The sequence below is a fragment of the Bombina bombina genome, chromosome 2, assembly GCF_027579735.1.
Source record: "Bombina bombina isolate aBomBom1 chromosome 2, aBomBom1.pri, whole genome shotgun sequence".
Taxonomy (NCBI): domain Eukaryota; kingdom Metazoa; phylum Chordata; class Amphibia; order Anura; family Bombinatoridae; genus Bombina; species Bombina bombina.
Window position 1 is genome coordinate 968,431,957 of NC_069500.1, and position 22,047 is coordinate 968,454,003.

Below are 22,047 nucleotides of genomic sequence, written 5' to 3' on the forward strand. Positions count from 1 at the left end.
TAGTTTAAAATTATTGTAATATTTTATTATTTTTGGTAATTTAGTGTTTGTTTGTATTTTGGTACTTGTATGATGGATGGAAGACCTCTTCTTGCCCCGCTTGGATGAAGACTTCTGCCGGTCTGGATGTCCTCTTCTGCCCCATCGGATGAAGACTTCGGCCCGGCTGGGTGAACACGACTCAAGGTAGGGAGATCTTCAGGGGGGTAGTGTTAGGTTTATTTAAGGGGGGTTTGGGTTAGAGTAGGGGTATGTGGGTGGTGGGTTGTAATGTGGGGGGGGGGATTGTGTTTTTTTTTACAGGCAAAAGAGCTGTTTTCTTTGGGGCATGCCCCGCAAAGGGCCCTGTTCAGGGCTGGTAAGGTAATAGAGCTGTTAACTTTTGTAATTTAGTATAGGGTAGGGCATTTTTTTTTATTTTGGGGGGCTTTGTTATTTTATTAGGGGGCTTAGATTAGGTGTAATTAGTTTAAAATTATTGTAATATTTTTTTATTTTTTGTAATTTAGTGGTTTTTTATTTTTTGTAATTTAGTGGGGGGGTTTTGTACTTTAGTTTATTTAATTGTAGATAATTGTAGGTACTTGTAGTTAATTTATTTAATGATAGTGTAGTGTTAGGTTTAATTGTAACTTAGGTTAGGATTTATTTTACAGGTAATTTTGTAATTATTTTAACTAGGTAGCTATTAATTAGTCAATAACTATTTAATAGCTATTGTACCTAGTTAAAATAAATACAAAGTTGCCTGTAAAATAAATATAAATGCTAAAATAGCTACAATTTAACTATTAGTTATATTGCAGCTATATTAGGGTTTATTTTACAGGTAAGTATTTAGTTTTAAATATGATTCATTTATTTAATGATAGTGTAGTGTTAGGTGTAATTGTAACTTAGGTTAGGATTTATTTTACAGGTAAATTTGTATTTATTTTAGCTAGGTAGTTATTAAATAGTTATTAACTATTTAATAACTATTGTACCTAGTTAAAATAAATACAAAGTTGCCTGTAAAATAAAAATAAATCCTAAAATAGCTACAATGTAACTATTAGTTATATTGCAGCTATCTTAGGGTTTATTTTACAGGTAAGTATTTAGTTTTAAATAGGATTCATTTATTTAACTATAGTAAATTTATTTCGTTTTATTTAAATTATATTTAAGTTAGGGGGTGTTAGTGTTAGGGTTAGACTTAGGTTTAGGGGTTAATAACCTTATTATAGTAGCGGCGACGTTGGGGGCGGGAGATTAGGGGTTAATAATTGTAGGTAGGTGGCGGCGATGTTAGGGAGGGCAGATTAGGGGTTAATAAAATGTATTATAGTGTTTGCGAGGCGGGAGTGCGGCGGTTTAGGGGTTAATACATTTATTATAGTTGCAGCGATTTGCGGTCGGCAGATTAGGGGTTAATACTTGTAGTTAGATTGCGGCGACGTTGGGGGGGCAGATTAGGGGTTAATAACTATAATGCAGGGGTCGGTGGTGTTAGGGACAGCAGATTAGGGGTTAATAGTTATAATGTAGGTGGCGGCGATATCGGGTCGGCAGATTAGGGGTTAATACTTGTAGTTTGATTGCGTTGACGTTGGGGGGGCAGATTAGGGGTTAATAACTATAATGTAGGGGTCGGCGGTGTTAGGGACAGCAGATTAGGGGTTAATAGCTATAATGTAGGCGGCGGCGATATCGGGTCGGCAGATTAGGGGTTAATACTTGTAGTTAGATTGCGGCGACGTTGTGGGGGGGGCAGATTAGGGGTTAATAACTATAATGTAGGGGTCGGCGGTGTTAGGGACAGCAGATTAGGGGTTAATAGTTATAATGTAGGTGGCGGCGATATTCGGTCGGCAGATTAGGGGTTAATAAAATAATGCAGGTGTCAGCGATAGCGGGGGCGGCAGATTAGGGGTTAATAAGTGTTAGATTAGGGGTGTTTAGAGACTCGGGGTACATGTTAGGGTGTTAGGTGCAGACTTAGTGTTTCCCCATAGGAAACAATGGGGCTGCGGTGTTAGTTTTTTTTCAGCCGAAACTCCCATTGTTTCCTATGGGGAAATGCTGAATTTTAACGAGCTAATTCGGATTTATTCGGAGATACGGCAGCTATTTCGGATTCATTCGGTAGATTCGGAAGTATTTTAATTCGGAAATCCGAATCGATCCGAATCTCCGAATTTACCGAATTTACCGAATTTCCGAATTAATCCGAAACGAACCGCACATGTCTAGCTGCAATTATGTGGGTGCACTAAAATATATAAGACAGAGAAGCACTATAATGTGGCACCAATCCAACTGACATGAAAGAAAACATCTCCTGTTCTAAATGCTGTTTAGCAGATCTGATCCCTTTCATGCTGTGCCTGCTTGTAATTTATAAAGACAATAGTGCACGTGTGAGGAGGGAGTCACGTGCACATGCAAGGGAGGTCACGTGCACACTCCGGGGGCTCTCGTGCACACTCACATGCACACAATGGGGGGAAAAAAATGCAAATAGGCTAATCTTGGATTGGAAGATAAAATTTGTCACTCACAGTGAGCCCATCCTCCTCTAGGCGTGGGAGGTGGACAAGCCTCAGAACAATTGGTAAAACAGACAGGAGAAAAGTAAGTTTTATAATAATTTTACTATCTAAGTTTTTATTTTGAATGCTCATATACATTATAAACTTAACCCTCTATGTGGCTGTATATTTATTTTGGTTTTGGTTTTGTATTTTGTGCTGTGTTGACTGGTCCTTTAACCTAGGAGGTTCATATGCCAATTTCTTAGACCTTGAAGCCCACCTCTTTCAGATTGCATTTTAACAGTTTTTCACCACTAGAGGATGTTAGTTCACGTATTTCATATAGATAACACTGTGCTCAGGCACTGATTGGCTAGACTGCAAGTCTGTCAAAAGAACTGAAAAAAGGGGCAGTTTGCAGAGGCTTAGATACAAGATAATCACAGAGGTTAAAAGTATATTATTATAAATGTGTTAGTTATGCAAAACTGGGAAATGGGTAATAAAGGGATTATCTATCTTTTAAAACAATAAAAATTCTGGTGTAGACTGTCCCTTTAAATGGGGAGTTTGGTCTGTCACTGTGAAGCGGGCGTAACCCTTACACTACCTGATCGATACAACATCATACCTGATGTTTTAAAGCACGTTATTCCAAACTATTCAGGAATGTTAGGTGATTTATGCCCTTTATGTCTTAAAACCAGACTCTGCATCAACTATGTAATTTTCCATGGGAGTTTTGCCATGGATCCCCCTCCGGCATGCCACAGTCCAGGTGTTAGTCCCCTTGAAACAACTTTTCCATCACTATTGTGGCCAGAAAGAGTCCCTGTTGGTTTTAAAGTTCGCCTGCCTATTGAAGCCAATGGCGGTTCGCCCGGTTGGCCTGTTCGCAAACAGTCGCGGAAGTACAAGTCCGCCGTTCGCGAACCAAAATTTTTAGGTTCGCGACATCACTACCACATAGCTTGGCTGAAAAAATAAACTTACATTTTGTGCTTTGTATTTTATATTACATTTCAGATTGGGTCCTTTCAGTATTGTTGCATTTAAAGGAACACTAAACGCATTTTTTTTTTCTTTTGTGATTCAGATAGAGCATGCAATTTTAAGCAACTTTCTAATTTACTCCTAATAGCAAATGTTCTTCATTCTCTTGATATCTTTATTTGAAAAGCATTTTTGGTGAATAACCTGGGTTGTTCTTGCTGATTGGTGGATTCTTTTTCAAATAAAGATAGCAAGAGAACAAAAAATTGATAATACGTGTAAATTAGAAAGTTGCTTAAAATTGCATGCTTTATCCGAATCACAAAAGAAAAAAAATGGGTTCAGTATTCCTTTAAGCTTTGCACATTCTCTATTATTTTTAAAAGATTTAGATTTAGCAGTGATTTTACAAATTCTGATAATGTTTTGGAAGTTTCTGTGTTACTTTGATAAATTAGGAACATGCTTTGTATGTATTTTTGTATCTTTTTACAATTTACATTGCACTTTGTATTTGCTCCATTATAAACTAAAACTGACAGTTTCAGAAAGTGGGAGGGACAGGGCAGTTTGCTTGGTTGAAAAGTGGAGTTCCCAGGGTATATCTGGAGCTCTCTTACAAGTCTTGTGACATTTTCTAAGCATTTTAAACAAGCTGGTCTCACTGATTTATCTCACCAGCTGTATGCAGGTGAAGTTTGCTCAAAATTTACAATACATTTATTTTAACACACTGAAAAGTTATATATATTAAACAATAGGCAAAAGCAAATAAGTGAAAACATTTCAGTTTAATATGTTATTGAGGCAAACTGAGCATTTTTAGATATGTCCTAAATGTTCTCCAGATACCTTCTCTCTCCTAAGTGAAATTTTGTATCCCAGAGAGCTGCATTACTTTCTATAGAAGGCATCTCTCATCTCTCTGGGACTTCCAAGTTTCACCCTTTCTATGTCCTTGTGAAGTCTGCATAATCATTTCTTTCACCTAGAGAATGATTGATTATCTGGCCCATAGAAAATAATAAAGCTCTCTTGGAAACTCAGTTTTTTACTTTTATTTTAAATAGAAGAAATGCAAGGTACAATATAATTTGTATAAGATGCACATAGATCTACAAAGAAACTCTGAAAGCATGATCGTAATTTGTAAAATCACAATACTAAATACACTGTTGTATACAAAATAAAAAACAAAAAAGAAAGTGCAAAGTTTAAATGTAATAAAAATTAATTAGAAGTTTAAAGTAATATAGAATACAAAGCACAAAGTGTAAATGCAGTACAATTGTCATGTCATGGGGTTCTATATTGCACTGTGCTTGTCTCTCCTTCACAAAAAGAAATGCAAGGAAAGCTCCTTGGAGAATTATAGCAAAATATGCCTTTTGAAAATTTCACTATTATTTCATCTAATCTGAGCAGAGAGTTTTCAATCCCTATGACACAAACATGTAAATATTTAGGTGTAAATTCCTAAAATGAAAGTGAATATTTTTTAGTGACTAATCTTTTTAGCATATTTGCACATATAGATTTTACTCCTGCATTGAGTCAAATTAGTTTATTTTTAATTATTATGAATGCTTTTCGTCATTTTTCTTTGTTGAATCTCTTTATGACCTTATTCAGATATTCAAAATAAGAGAAATTTGTTTTTGCTTTCATAAGGTTTCTTGTTGCATTCAATAAAATCAAATACGTATTTGAATTATGTTGTATAAATCTAATTTTTGTTTAATATTATGTAATATACATAAAATGTATTTAGTGTTTAAGCTTTATATTCCTAAATCTACATTATTAAGTATGTATTTAATTTTCAATATATTTAATTCTACTTATGTAGAATAGTTTAAAAAATAGGAATTGCATTGCCCTTTGAATTTACTCCATTGTAAACTAAAACTGACAGTTTCAGAAAGTGCGAAGGACAGGGCAGTTCCCTGGGCTTAATAGGGGAGTTTTTTATATTAAAATGTCAATATATTTATGGTCCCTTTAACAGAAAAACATTTGTTTACCAAAGCTTGTAACCACTTGAGTACTTTAATAACATATACATTACATTTTGCACTATGCATAAATAAAGCTACTTGTTAAAACAGGCTGTGGTTTTGTAAATATGACAAAGTAATTATAGTTTGGATTTTGACTCCTACACATTACTAAATAGTTTATAGTTTATTATAAATATAAAGTGATCTTGAATGCAAACTATAACCAATTCCTTCTAAAATATACATTCAGGGATGGACTGGGACCAAAAATAAGCCCAGGAATTTTAAGTCAGAGCAGTCTACCTTCCCCATTTTTGTTATTTAACCATACCTCAAAAGTGACAAGTAAGGTACTAGTTTGACTTACAAAAAAACATTAAATGTTTGTAACACCCATCTGTTACTGTGAATTTGTTGTCATTAAATAGTAAAAAAAAGTGAAATGTAATTTAAAAAAAGTTTAAATAAAGAATAAGCGCTTATTGCTCATTAACCTGTGTAGTCAAAGTCACTAAAACTATCAGCCACCTGAGCACTTGTCATCACGCATAAGCTGCACTATCAGAGAGAAAAATCCACAAAGACATCCAGAGGCAGCCAGCACCCACATGCTCAGACAAAGCACAGCAGACATCCACAATCAAACAAAAACAGGCACCCACAGGCATCATCAAGAGGAGTTTCTTCTCTATGATTGGCTCACAGACACAGCAAGGCAGTGAGAGGCCAGCCCTGCATTAGGCACAAATAATAATGCTGGTGATGGGATGGGACTGAGGCAACCAGGCCCAGCCCACAACTGGCCCCAGCACACTGGGCAAATTCCCTCTATGATCTATGTTTTAGAAAAGGAGTTCTGGAGAGTTGAGATGCAGTTTCAAGAACTAGGTCAGGTTATCTTTAATAGAAACCAAATCATTTTAACCATTTTAAAATCCATTACTGCATGATAAATTAATATGCTACTAACCATGACATCAGTGTTCCCAATGCACTCAAATGAATAGTCCACTCCTCCATCAGCCATATTTGTCAGCACTTCATTGATTGGTTCCTTGAAGTCCTTCGGGTTTACACAGTGAGTGGCTCCTAACTCTTTTGCTTTAGCAAACTTATCACTATTTGTATCAACTGCAATGATCTTAGAAGCACCTGCAACTTTGCATCCAATAATCACTGAAAGGCCAACACCTCCCAGACCAAACACAGCACACGAGGAGCCTGGAGTAACCTGTAGAGATAATTAACATAGCAAGTGAACTTCCTTTGCCTTTGGTATAGCCTATACAAACAGGAGTAATAGTTATAACTAATCATGATTATTGTTTGCTCCTGACAAATAATTAAGTGATCTTATCTGTCAGAGCAGCAATATATAATAGTTGGCACTTTCTCAAAAAAGAGGTTAGATCAGATAATAGTCTCAATGTTACTCTGCCTATTATCAATTTTCAATAAGGTTAATTAGGGTTATTTTTTGTCTCAGGCATAGGACATTTTGTGACAGATGTACTACATATTGAGTCATTTTGTGATTAAAAAAAAATAAATCTATTTTTACAAAATTGCAATGTGTTGCCATATTAACCTGGTGACTATTTTCAATAAATTAACAATGTCCTCCAGCTTCCAATATTCTTTAAAATAGACTTTTACATTACAGGATTAACAATATAATTTATTATTTCTGTATACTGATAAGAATTTTTTTTATGTTTTATTGTTTATTTTGTTTAGTTTTGTTAATTTTTTTTCTTTATTTTTTTTTTTTTTATTATTATTTTGAACAAAAGGTGCAATAACAATAACTTCAAACATTTTCAAAAGTCAACTTACATGGGTGGTACATATTATCAGAATACAATAAGACAGATACAGCAATTTACAATGTAGCAGAAACAATTCAAGAATGTCTGTCGAAGGCTGTCAACACATTTATCTGTAGAATATATTGCTGTGCACCTAAGAAATCAAGATTATAATCTTTTGGCAAAAAGATGGTTATGGCGAGTATCGCCAAATTTGATTACATCAGCAGCTCAATATTGGTTGTATTTGTACAGAACTAGAAATAAACAAGAGCTAACCTCTAGGACAAACACAAACTACCACAAATGGTGATACAAACAGGCTTTATATTAATGTGATCTTTTAATGATATAGTAAAGTAAATTATACTTGCGAGGAAGGGGAATATACACAAAAGGTGATGTAAACATAAGGATAGGGCGGGGAAGGGAAGGGAAGGGAAGGGGGGAGAGGGTAGGGAGGGGGGAGAGGGGGAGGGGAGGGAGAGGGGGCAGGGGATCATTAGAGAAGGGAGAAGGAGAGAGGGATACCGAACTGGCCCAGGGCTCCCCTCCGGGACATAGCAGGGCCACCCGTCCAGAGCATCTAGCGACTATTGCTAGGGTTATTTACTTTACCTTGGAAACCTCTATTCTACCTGATGTTTACATTGCGACAGGTAATTCTCCCAAGGTTCCCAGATGAAACTGAAGGCCGTTGACTGGTTTCTCACTCTATAGACATAGTCTTCCATGGATTTAACATAATTCAGATACTCTACTACACCCTGCCACCTCGGAGGGAGCACCTTTTTCCAGTTCCTGGCAATTAACATTTTAACTTAGGTGAGCATATACAAAAGGAGAGATCTCTTATGGGTAGGCATTTTCTTTAACCCCAAGTGTAAGAGGGCCGAGCTAGGACTAGAAATCTCTGGTAAGTCTAGTTTGACACAGACAACCCGAAGTTTGGTCCAGAGCGGCTTAAGTCTGGGGAAAGACCACCATGTGTGCAGTGGAGTACCCACCCCACCACTCTCCCTCCAGCAGGCGGTCAGGGTATAAAGTCTGCAGCTTGGTCTGGACAAGGTGCCACCTAGTGAGAATTTTAAAATAGAGTTTGTACATCGTAGTGCAGTGTAGTGTCGCTTTGGTCATTGTGATAGCTTTGGTCCACTCTACTTCTGTGTATGAAACCTTTATTTCTATCTCCCATGAGGCCACGTGTCTCGTCTTTGTGAGCGTTGGATCTCCTAAGAGACATCTATAATGTGTCGTGAGGGGTTTACAGAGCTGAAGGCCAGCTTTCCATCTGGTCTCACAAATTGTGGGGTTCCGAACCTTATCTAACAGAAAACCCCATGCCCTCATCAAAGATCTCAGTCTCAAGAGATCAAACTCAAGGTGGCATGGCAGATCATATTTAGTCACCATTTCATGGTGTGAGAGAAGGCGTTCACCTGTGTAGAAATCTCCTACTGTAGATATCTCCAATTGCCTCCACATGTTTATTCTCACATTGGGGAGGCCCTGAAGAAGGGGGATTGTGGGGTGGATAGGAGAGGGATTAGGAGCAATCTGTGTATTATGTCATAGTTTATACCAGAGCATCTGACATCCTTTAACTAGTTGGTTGGAAATAGTAAACAGTGAAGTAAGGTGTGGGGGGAGCCACAGCAAATCAGAAAGATCCATATACATATATATAAGCTTGTTCTAGCTCTCTCCATCTCGTGGGTGGAAGATCTCTCCCCCATGCTAAAACATGGGAGATCATAGTAGCTTCATAGTATGGAGTTGACACTCGAAAGGCCCAGGCCCCCTCGCTCTAGAGGAGACTGCAATATAGCCGCCGCGACCCTAGGCTTCTTGTTATTCCAGACGTAGGCATTGAAGAGAGCCTGGAAGCTCCCAGTAGCCTCGCTGTGACCGAAAGGGGGATACATCTCATAATATATGTCAATTTGGGGAGAATCATCATCTTCAGGGCAGCAATCCTACCCATCCAGGAGATTTCATCATATTTTTTAGATTTCAAGGATCTGTCTAACTCTTTCAGCAGAACATGGTAGTTCTCCTGGAGGACAGTGTCCCTATCATGGGACAAGAATACCCCAAGGTGGCATATCCCCTTAGTCGACCACTTGAAGGAATATTGTTTCCTTAAAGCCCGCTGTTCCGATTGATCAACATGTATCATATAGGCTTCTGTTTTGGCAACGTTAATTATATTTCGAGATTTCACCAAAGGAGTCAATTAGGGCCATTAAGAATGGAAGTGAAAGAGTCGGATAAACAATAAATAGAGTGAGATCATCTGCAAACAGTGCCAACTTCTGGAGCGAATCATGTATCAAAAGGCCCTGAATCCGGTTATCCTTCCTAATTGCCCCTGCCAGCGGTTCTATAACAATTGCAAAGAGGAGCGGGGACAGGGGGCACCCCTGTCTAGTTCCATTGTGTATTTGAATTCTAGGGGAACAAAATCCAAGTCCCTTAACCACTGCAGTAGGGGAAGTATATAATGCCCCAACAGCTTTACAAAAGGAGTGAGGGATCCCAAAAAGTCTCATGGTTTCAAACATATACTCCCATCTCACCCTGTCAAACGCTTTTTCAGCGTCCAATGACAGGGTGAGAAGGGGCAGTCCCATATCATGCGCTTCGGCAAAGATATTCAATAATCTCCGGGTATTGTCAGTACCCTGTCTTCCCTGCACAAATCCCATCTGGTCCAAGTGAATTATGGAGGGTATATGCCGTCCCAGTCTGGTCGCAAGGATTTTTGCGTAGATCTTAAAATCAACATTAATTAGGGAGATGGGTCGATAGCTCCCACATTCCGTCGGGTCCTTGCCTTCCTTGGGGATGGTCAAGATACTAGCTTCTAAGAATTCTGGGAGGAGGTTACCTTCCTTGGCTACTCCATTGCATAGTCGGAGAAGCAACGGGGAAAGCAGAGGGGCAAAAGTTCGGTAGAATAATGTTGTAAAGCCATGCGGGCCCGGGGCCTTATGGCCATAAAGAGAGGCATAATAGTTTGAGAATGCCTTACCTATCTCTTTGGGCGAACGCACTATTCCCTGATTCAACTTAATAGCTGGAATCCTGCTTTGCACAGCTCAGTTTCTAAGCTTGTGAGCTAGAAGTCTATCAGCCTTATTTCCTTTGCAGTAGTAGATCTGCTTAAGCCTGAATAGGTTAGCCTGCACTAAAATAGACTTTTATTCAGCAAAACATGGGTCCAATACAGCAAACAGCTATGTTTCGGGATATAACATGCCCTTACTCATGCTGTCTTAGATACCTTATTTATTTCCTGAAAGTGCTATAGCTTACCACTGGCTTAAGGTTGTTAAGGAGTATTTTGTTGCATAATTGGTTTCTAGCTATCTATTTTTTGTCTCAATTGTGCACATATATTTCAGCTTGTGCATCCAAAATAAATTGATTCATGAGAACTTACACAATAATATCAGTTATTTTCTTTTATCTTATCAATGACTCAAGTAATTTTACCATTGCACCTTGGATAAACAGCTGAACAAAATGTGGCTAGTGGTTGTTTCTACTTGATAATTTTTACTATAAAACACAGTTTTTGAATGGTAGGACTCCCTCTTTCAAATGAGGTCTCATCAAATAACTCTATGGCTAGGAGGGAATTTTTTTCAGAGCCTTTTGACATCCCAAAACATGATGCATGAGCTATTTTCTGTTATCGGGTAGCGGAGGGAACACAGGATCACTCATTTGAAAGACACAATCTCCCCTTGAAAGGATAGTTTCTAATATCTCTGTATTCTTGGATTTCAATCCACAATTAAAATGAGGTACTATTTTCTTGTGCTGAGAGCACTACATAATTGACTTAGTGTCAGTGTTTCCTCTAAGGCCCCATTTTGTGAGCGGCCCAGTAGTGAAACAGTTAATAAGGGAACCATGCCTTGCATTCTGCACTGTGTAGTGTTTGCTAACGACAGGGTGTGGTTCTTAGTTAAGTGTTTCACTGCTGGGCCATTCACAAAATGTGGCCTTAGAGGTAACACTGCCTAGTGTACAAGTGATTTCTAGTTCTATTTGTGACCCCTTATTTCATAAGATAGTGGTTGTTTGTTTGTATGTGTGCATGTGAGTATGGTGAAAATGAATTATGTATGTGATTCCTATGTAAAAGCAATCACATACCTATGAGATGGGACAGGAAACCTCACATGAGAAAGAGGTGGCACCCTTCTTTATGCAGTAGTGTCTAATGCCCATGCATGTGGTTAAGGGGTAGGGAGAGGTTCTAAAAAAAAAAACATCCCTTAAGGATTGATGTTGCCTAGTGACACAGGATCACCTGCTTGTTAGAAGGGTTTGTGATTCTTCTTTCAAAGTGGTAGAAGCTTTGCAATCAACCTAACTTCATACAGGATACACTTTCTTGGTTCCAGTGGTGCAGATATTCATTGTTTCCCAAGATAGTCACGTGCATCCTAGAGGGACAAGGTTCAAAAGAGGGGTCCATTTTCCCTCTAACAAGTACCATTGGCAAAATAGTGGCCCTCATCCACCTCACTAAAAAAACTCCCCAGTTTGTTGTCAGCCAACAAACTGTGGAAGTGGGTGCATTTGAAGGACTCCAATGAAACATATTTTGCTCAAAGAAGAGAAAGTAGAGTAAATCTTAATCATACTCAGATGTTAAACCATTAAATTCTTTTAAAGTATAATTTTGAAATTGCTATGTTAATGTTATATTCCTCACCTTAACAACATTCACTGCAGAGCCGTAGCCTGTTGAAAACCCACAGCCAATCAGACAGACTTTATCAAGAGGTGCATTGTCATCTATCTTAGCAACACATGCTTCATCCACAACAGTGTACTCAGTAAAGGTGCTGGTGGTTGCAAAATGATAAACCAGTTTTCCCTTGCAGGTGAATCTGCTGGTGTTGTCAAACATCAACCCAGTATATTTGCCAACACTAAAAAGACATAAATATAATTCTAGATACATTAGCCCTTTTCAAGTTATTAATAACAGTAGCTCATATTTGTTCTTATATAATTATGTTAATCTGAATTTATAGGCCTAGATTTCAAGTGGAGCGCTAATTTATCGCACACCCGCAAAAGGGCAAATTTGGTCAGGGTAGCAATTAGCGCTTATAAAATTAACCAGAGATCAGATCTCTGGTTAATTTTATAAATGTGCCCTAATTGCCCCCAAAAAACAGTATAATATACTTAATTAAAAAAACTAAATTTATGCTTACCTGATAAATTACTTTCTTTTACGATATGATGAGTCCACGGATTTCATCCTTACTTGTGGGATATTAACCTCCTGCTAACAGGAAGTGGCAAAGAGCACAACAGCAGAGCTGAATATATAGCCCCTCCCTTCCCCTCCACCTCCAGTCATTCAGCCGAAGGTTATAGGAAGAGAAAAGGAAAGGCTAAAAAGGTGCAGAGGGGACCGAAGTTTACAAAAAATATAAAAAAAACAGGGTGGCCCGTGGACTCGTCATATCGTAAAAGAAAGTAATTTATGAGGTAAGCATAAATTTAGTTTTCTTTTACAAAGATATGACGAGTCCACGGATTTCATCCTTACTTGTGGGAAACCAATACCAAAGCAATAGGACACGGATGAAAGGGAGGGACAAGACAGGAACCTAAACAGACGGCACCACAGCTTGAAGAACTTTTCTCCCAAAGATAGCCTCAGAAGAAGCAAAAGTATCAAATTTGTAAAATTTGGATAAAGTGTGAAGGGAAGACCAAGTCGCAGCCTTACAAATCTGTTCAACAGATGCATCATTTTTAAAAGCCCATGTGGAAGCCACAGCCCTAGTAGAATGAGACGTAATTCTTTCAGGAGGCTGCTGTCCAGCAGTCTCATATGCCAGGCGGATGATACTTCTCAGCCAAAAAGAAAGAGAGGTAGCCATAGCTTTCTGACCCCTACGCTTTCCAGAATAAACAATGAAAAATGAAGATGATTGACGGAAATCCATAGTTGCCTGTAAGTAAAACTTTAAGGCACAGACTACGTCCAAGTTATGTAACAGACGCTCCTTCTTAGAAGAAGGATTAGGATACAAAGAAGGAACAACAATTTCCTGATTAATATTCTTATTCAAAACAACCTTAGGAAAAAAAACAGGTTTGGTACGTAAAACCACCTTATCAGAATGAAATATGAGATAAGGCGAATCACACTGTAATGCTGAAAGCTCAGAAAATCTTCGAGCAGAAGAAATAGCAACCAAAAACAGAACTTTCCAAGATAACAGTTTAATATCTATGGAATGCATAGGTTCAAACGGAACCCCTTGCAGAACTCGAAGAACTAAATTCAAAACTCCAGGGAGGAGTAATAGGTCTAAATACAGGCTTAATTCTAGATAGAGCCTGACAAAAAGACTGAACATCTGATACATTTGCCAAACGTTTGAAAAAACAGAATTGACAAAGCTGAAATTTCTCCCTTTAAGGAACTTGCTGATAACCCTTTCTCCAATCCTTCTTGGAGAAAAGACAAAATCCTAGGAATCCTAACTTTACTCCATGAGTAACCCTTGGATTCAAACCAATAAAGATATTTATGCCATATCTTATGATAGATTTTTCTAGTGACAGGCTTTCTAGCCTGTATCAAAGTATTGATAACTGAATCAGAGAATCCTCGCTTCAATAAAACCAAGCTTTCAATCTCCACGCAGTCAGTTGCAGAGAAATTAGATTTGGATGTTGGAAAGGACCTTGAATGAGAAGGTCCTGTCTCAATGGAAGTTTCCATGGTGGCAGAGAGGACATGTCCACTAGATCCGCATACCAAGTCCTGCATGGCCACGCAGGTGCTATCAGGTTCACTGAAGCTCTCTCCTGTTTGATTTGAGCAATCACGCGTGGGAGGAGAGGAAACGGTGGAAACACATAAGCTAGGCTGAACAACCAGGGCACTGCCAAGACATCTATCAGTTCAGCCTGAGGATCCCTTGACCGGGATCCGTATCGTGGAAGCTTGGCATTCTGACGAGATGCCATCAAATCCAATTCCAGTCTGCCCCATCTGAAAATCAATGAGGCAAATACCTCCGGGTGAAGTTCACACTCCCCTGGATGAAAAGTCTGTCGACTTAGAAAATCTGCTTCCCAGTTCTCTACCCCTGGGATGTAGATCGCTGACAGATGACAAGAGTGGGCCTCTGCCCAACTGATTATCTTGGATACTTCTATCATTGCTAAGGAACTCCTTGTTCCCCCCTGATGATTGACATATGCCACAGTCGTTATGTTGTCCGACTGGAATCTGATGAATTTGGCCGAAGCCAACTGAGGCCATGCATGAAGCACATTGAATATTGCCCTCAGTTCCAAAATATTTATTGGAAGTAGAGACTCCACTTGAGCCCAAACACCCTGAGCCTTCAGAGAATTCCAAACTGCACCCAGGCCAGAAGGCTGGCATCTGTTGTCACTATCACCCAAGAAGGTCTGCGGAAACAAGTCCCCTGAGACAGATGATCCGGCGACAAGCACCAAAGAAAAGTTTCTGGTCTCTTGATCCAGAATTATCTTTGGAGATAAATCCGCATAATCCCCATTCCACTGACCGAGCATGCACAGTTGCAGTGGTCTGAGATGAAAGCGAGAAAATGGAATGATGTCCATTGCCGCTACCATTAATCCGATTAACTCCATACACTGAGCCACTGATGGCCGAGGAATGGACTGAAGTGCTCGGCAAGTATTCAAAATCTTTGATTTTCTGACCTCCGTCAGAAATACTTTCATGGCTACCGAGTCTATCAGAGTTCCCAAGAAAGGAACCCTTGTCTGTGGAACAAGTGAACTCTTCTCTATGTTCACCTTCCAGCCGTGAGTTCTCAGAAAAGACAACACTGTGTCCGTGTGAGATTTTGTCAGATGATATGTTGACGCCTGAATCAGAATATTGTCCAGATAAGGTGCCACCACTATCCCTTGCAGTCTGAGAACCGCCAAAAGAGACCCTAGAACCTTTGTGAAGATTCTGGGTGCTGTGGCCAACCCGAAAGGAAGAGCCACGAACTGATAATCTATGTCCAAGAAGGCAAACCTTAGAAACCGATGATGATCTTTGTGGATTGGAATATGAAGGTAATCATCCTTCAAATACACGGTAGTCATATATTGATCATCCTGGATCATTGGCAAAATCATTTGAATTGTCTCCATCTTGAATGATGGAACTCTTAGAAATTTGTTTAGACACTTGAGGTCCAAAATGGGTCTGAACGTTCCCTCTTTTTTGGGGACCACAAATAGGTTTGAGTAAAATCCTTGTAAAAAAAAATCCATAGTAAAAAGGTCTTTTACACAGCGTAAGAACGCCTATTTCTTTATCTGGTTTGCAGATAATTTTAAAAGATGAAATCTCCCTCTTGGGAGAAAATCCTTGAATTCCAATTGATAACCGTGGGTCACTATTCCTAGTGCCCAGGAATCCTGAACATCTCTTGCCCAAGCCTGAGCAAAGAAAGAGAGTCTGCCCCCTACTAGATCTGGTCCCAGATTGGGGGCCACCCTTCATGCTGTCTTAGGACCAGCAGCGGGTTTTTTGGATTGTTTATCCTTATTCCAGTTCTGATTGGGTCTCCAGACTGACTTAGATTGGGAAAAATTCCCTTCCTGCTTTGTGGAAGAAGAAGAAGCGGGGGGTCCTCCTTTAAAGTTCCTAAAGGAACGAAAATTATTCTGTTTACCCCTCATTTTAACTGAGCTATCCTGAGGTAGGGCATGGCCTTTACCTCCTGTAATATCAGAAATGATCTCCTTTAATTCTGGCCCAAAAAGGGTCTTACCTTTAAAGGAAATAGCTAAAAGCTTATGCTTTGATGACACATCAGCAGACCAAGATTTCAGCCACAATGCTCTACGTGCTAAAATAGCAAATCCTGCATTTTTTGCCGCTAATTTAGCAATTTGAAAAGCGGCATCAGTAATATAAGAATTAGCTAGCGTAAGAGCCTTAATTCTATCTAGAATGTCATCTAATGGAGTCTCAACCTTAAGAGACTCTTCTAGAGCCTCAAACCAAAAAGCTGCTGCAGTAGTTACTGGAACAATGCAAGCCGTAGGTTGTAAAATAAATCCCTGATTAACAAATAATTTGTTTAATAGACCCTCTAATTTCTAATCCATAGGGTCCTTGAAAGCACAACTATCCTCAATGGGTATAGTAGTACGCTTAGCTAGAGAAGATATAGCTCCCTCTACCTTAGGGACCGTTTGCCATGAGTCCCGAATGGTATCTGATATAGGAAACATTTTCTTAAAATTAGGAAAGGGAGAAAATGGTATACCTGGTCTATCCCATTCCTTACTAATAATTTCCGAAATTCTCTTAGGAACTGGAAAAACATCAGTGTAAGTAGGAACATCCAAATATTTATCCATTTTACACAATTTCTCTGGAGGAATCACAATAAGATCACAATCATCCAGAGTCGCTAAAACCTCCCTAAGCAACAGGTGGAGGTGTTCAAGCTTAAATTTAAGTGACATTGCATCCAAATCTGTCTGAGGCAAAACATTCCCTGAATCAGAAATTTCACCCTCAGACAGTAATTCCTTGATCCCCAACTCAGAGCATTGTGAGGGAACATTGGAAATAGCTAATAAAGCATCAGAGGATTCAGTATTTACATTAATACTTGACCTACTGCGTCTACCCTGCAACACTGGTAATTTAGACAATACCTCTGTAAGGGTAGTTGAAATACCTGCAGCCATCTCCTGCAGAGTAAAGGAATTAGACGCACTAGAAGTACTAGGCGTTGCTTGTGTGGGCGTTAAAGGTTGTGACACTTGGGGAGAATTTGATGGCATATCCTGATTCTCTTCAGACTGATAATCATCCTTAGGCACACTTACTTTATTTAAAATATGCTTTTTTACATTGTAAAGCCCTTTCATTACAAAAGTTACACAATGTTAGATGGGGTTGCCCAATAGCTTCTAAACACATAGAACAATGAGAAACCTCAATGTCAGACATGTTGAACAGACTAGTAATATCACAAAAGTCGTTTAAACAATTATTTATAGCATAAAATAAACATTAGAAAAAACGTGTACTGTGCCTTTAAGAAAAGAAAAAGTGAACAATTTTTCCAAAATGCACAAAAAAATGTTAAATTATTCCCAAATTTAACTTAATATCATTGGTTAATCCAAAAATTACTGCACCCAGAAGCAAGGGCAGAAATAAGGCTTTAGAAGTACTTATATCAACATCTAGTCAAAAGATAGATAAAAATACCCTCTGCACCTCGCCACAGCTCTGCTGTGGCGCCTACCTGCCCCCAGGGTACTTCGAATCAAGTTTCCAACCCTTCAGACCAGCTACACAGTCCAGGAGCCACGAGTTACTGTTTGCTGCTGCTAAGCCTGAAGGAAGTGCGCATCTGAGCGCGCGAAAATAGACTCCCCCCCTTAAGGTCAAAAGTCGGAGTAGGCCCAAACAACACTGCATGGGAATACGGTTTTGCACTAAAGTAGAAATACACACAAAATACAACATTCAAGCATAAAACCAATAAGTTTTAAGTGCCAAAAATAAAAAACATAAAACATCATTTTTTACATTGTCTCCCATGTCACATAATGCCCAAATATCAACTAATGATAAATATAGTATAGGGACTCCAGTAACACCCCTCTTATTAAAATAGGTTTTACTGCTTACCCCATTCCCATACAGGGAAATAATGCCAGCCAGTTCTGATACACCAAGTCTCCTCAGAAAAAAAGGCTGCATATACCTTAATGCTGCTTGTAGCATGAAACCGGTCTCCACACTGAAGATGTCTCATGGTTACCTTCAGAAGTCTTGTGGGAACCAGCGTGGATCTTAGTTACAAATGCTAAGATCATCAAACCTCAGGGTAGAAATCTTCTTCCATATCCCCTGAGGAATATAGTACGCACCGGTACCATTTAAAATAAAAAACTTCTTGATTGAAGAAACTAAAACTAACACCTCACTTTACCATGTATTCCTAGTATAACACAGGCAAAGAGAATGATCGGAGGTGGAGGGGAAGGGAGGGGCTATATATACAGCTCTGCTCTGGTGCTCTTTGCCACTTCCTGTTAGCAGGAGGTTAATATCCCACAAGTAAGGATGAAATCCGTGGACTCGTCATATCTTTGTAAAAGAAATAAAGATAGAAGGATCTTTATTTTTTAATAAAGTAACTGCACTTAGCAGTTTTTGGGTGCTAAAGTTGGCGGCTGTAGGGTGTTAGAAAAGTGTCTTTACTTGGCAGTCTATGGGAACTGTGTGTTCCTTGTAAATATAAATGTATATGCTTAAATGCATATATAGTTATGCATTAATATGTGTATATACACATATTAACACATAAATATATATGTATATATTCATGTAAATATATATTTACAATTTGCTGTCATCGCTGTGCGACTTACTCCCTTTTCTGCGCTAGTTCTCATAGCATGAGATTGAGGATTCCTTTGGATCCTATGGAAGCGCAATCTCATAAGCGCAATGCTTAGCGAAAATTTGCATTGCGGCCAACTTGTAATACCAGTGCACATTTGTGTGCACTGGTATTACTTAGTAGAGTGCAAATATCGCTTTCTATTTTGTGCTCCACTTGTAATCTAGCCCATAGAATTTAACTTAGACAATAATATAATTTAATTTTTAATGTATCCATTATGCCTATGAAAGTGCATCATTTAAATATTACAATCTACAAAGATAAATTAAAAGCTTGATTGAACCAACAAAGAAAGGCATATTTACATAAAACTCATACAGTTGTTCTTCTGCTTATTGGCTGTCAAAGTTGAATGGGTCAAGAGGAAAAACATTTCCTCAATATTAAAATTCAACATAATTTTATTTAGAAAATGACCATATAATTAAAAAAAAAAAAACTGATGCATCTTGAAATACCCACTTTTTAGTATAGAAATGAAAGATTTAGCATAATGGAATAATATATATATATTTACTAACTCTGATTTGATGCATAAGTTGCTCTTCGGGTCAATACAACTTTTGCATTCTCCACATTGAGGGGTAAACAGTGGTATGACTTTATCTCCTAGAAAAACAAAATATATATTTTAAAACAAAAATAAAAAAAGACAGTAGAAATAATTTGATGAAAATATAAAAAAGGAAAATCAAAATAAAGTAATTTAACAATATAGATGTACATAAACTTGTTCAGACCATGATAGTTTTATAATTGTAATTCACTTTTCTGTTATTTTTTACATTTGCCAATCAACATTTTAAAATAAAACATAGAAAGCATCTGGCAAAATAGTTTTATCCCATATGTACAGTAAAACAACAAATGAACCTAAGGTGCTACTCTCACTTAAAGGGCCATGATACCCACATTTTTTTCTTTCATGATTTAGAAAGAGAATGCATTTTTAAACATATTTCTAATTTACTTCTATTATCTAATTTGTTTTATTCTTTTGATATTCTTTGCTGAAAAGCATATCTAGATATGCTTAGTAGCTGCTTATTGGTTGCTGCACATAGAAGCCTCATGTGATTGGCTCACCCATGTGCATTGCTTTTTCTTCAAATAAGGATATCTAAAAAATGAAGCAAAATAAATAATAGAAGTAAATTGTAATGTTGTTTAAATTTGTATGTTCTATCTGAATCATGAAAGAAAGATTTTGGGTTTAGTGGCCCTTTAAGATCAGTGGAGGCTCCTCCATAGGAGCACAGGCACACGTGAACCAAAAGCGACAAAAGAAGAAAAACTTTTTTTGGCTGAATAAATGTAATTTTTCTAATAGCCCCCCTATTGGAAAAATTATATTTATTCACTCCAAAAAAGTTCCAAGCCAGACTGAGCTTGAAGAAAAAAGAAACTTTTTTTTTACTGCATGTGCGGTAGAGACTAGATGCATGGCATACCCATTTACACTTAATCCTAACTGCCTGCAGGACCACTCCAACCAAGCCCCTGTCCTTTCCTAATCACACAGTTTTTGCTGTGCAAGTGAGACGCAGACTTCACCACTCACCAGGTCACATGCCGACAGGCGATGAAGCTCCACCTTCCCTTGTCGGCGCAAAACTGCAGTGCGGGCTAGTCTTTGAGCTGTGAGGAGCTCCTTTAGTTAGCTACAGATTAGTTGTTTTGTTACTAGATTAGTTGTAAAAATTTTGATTTAAATAAAAAGACAGCAGTTAACTGCTGCAGACAGGTAGGAAACCTTTTTTTGCATATTATTAGGTTTTACTTCAATCTGACTGCTATGTTTACTTGCATAAGCAGCCACCCAGTTTGTTTGGCTTTGTCAGTTCTAGACTGAATGTGTGTTCTTTTAAATATATAAAGATGTGGTGGATGGTGGGAGACATATAATATATATATATATATATATATATATTTATTTATGTAGATTTATATTACAAGTTGAAAGTAAACTGTTTTCGCTTGCGCAATAATCCAATGCACATAAAAAGCCAAATTTAGAATATTGTGCATGGTAACCTATTCCCCCATAGAAGTCAATAGAGCAAAAAAAAAATAATTAAACTATGAATATTTCACATTACAATGTTTTTAACATAGAAAATATGTTCTGTTTATTCATAAATACCCTGTACATATATATATATATATATATATATATATATATATATATATATATATATATATATATATATATATATATATATATATATATATATATATATATATATATATATATACATATATACAGTATCTCCCAAAAGTGAGTACACCCCTCACATTTTTGTAAATATTTTATTATATCTTTTCATGTGACAACAGTGAAGAAATGACACTTTGCTACAATGTAAAGTAGTGAGTGTACAGCCTGTATAACAGTGTAAACTTGCTGTCACCTCAAAATAACTCAACACACACCCATTAATGTCTAAACCGTCGGCAACAAAAGTGAGAACACCCCTAAGTGGAAATGTCCAAATTGAGCCCAATAAGCCATTTTCCTTCCCTAGTGTCATGTGACTCATTAGTGTTACAAGGTCTCAGGTGTGAATGGGGAGCAGGTGTGTTAAATTTGGTGTTATCACTCTCACACTCTCTTTTACTGGTCACTGGAAGTTCAACATGGCACCTCGTGGCAAAGAACTCTCTGAGGATCTGAAAAAAAAGAATTGTTGCTCTACATAAAGATGGCCTAGGCAATAAGAAGATTGCCAAGACCCGGAAACTGAGCTGCAGCATGGTGGGCAAGACAATACAGCGGTTTCACAGGACAGGTTCCTCTCAGAACAGGCCTCACCATGGTCGACTAAAGAAGTTGAGTGCACGTGCTCAGCATCATATCCAGAGGTTGTCTTTGGGAAATAGACGTATGAGTGCAGCCAGCATTGCTGCAGAGGTTGAAGGGGTGGAGGGTCAGCCTGTCAGTGCTCAGACCATATGCCGCACATTGCATCAAATTGGTCTGCATGGCTATCATCCCAGAAGGAAGCATCTTTTAAAGATGATGCACAAGAAAGTCCGCAAACAGTTTGCTGAAGACAAGCAGACTAAGGACATGGATTACTGGAACCATGTCCTGTGGTCTGATAAGACCAAGATAAACTTATGTGGTTCAGATGGTGTCAAGCGTGTGTGGCGGCAACTAGGTGAGGAGTATAAAGACAAGTGTGTCTTCCCTACAGTCAAGCATGGTGATGGGAGTGTCATTGTCTGGGCCTGCATGAGTGCT

At 38.2% G+C, this 22,047-nt stretch overlaps 1 protein-coding gene across 2 annotated transcripts in view; it reads right to left on the bottom strand.

Moving 5' to 3' along the window:
• LOC128649913 (alcohol dehydrogenase 1) overlaps positions 1 to 22,047 on the bottom strand; it is a 275,327-nt gene that overhangs the window by 82,290 nt on the left and 170,990 nt on the right. For both annotated transcript variants that reach the window (XM_053703464.1, XM_053703463.1), the window contains exons 4-6: positions 19,325 to 19,412; positions 12,050 to 12,269; positions 6,480 to 6,740 (exon numbers count right to left, since the gene is read on the bottom strand). In XM_053703464.1, the coding sequence (XP_053559439.1) occupies positions 6,480 to 6,740; positions 12,050 to 12,269; positions 19,325 to 19,412 (569 nt within the window). The remainder of the gene's footprint in view (positions 1 to 6,479; positions 6,741 to 12,049; positions 12,270 to 19,324; positions 19,413 to 22,047) is intronic.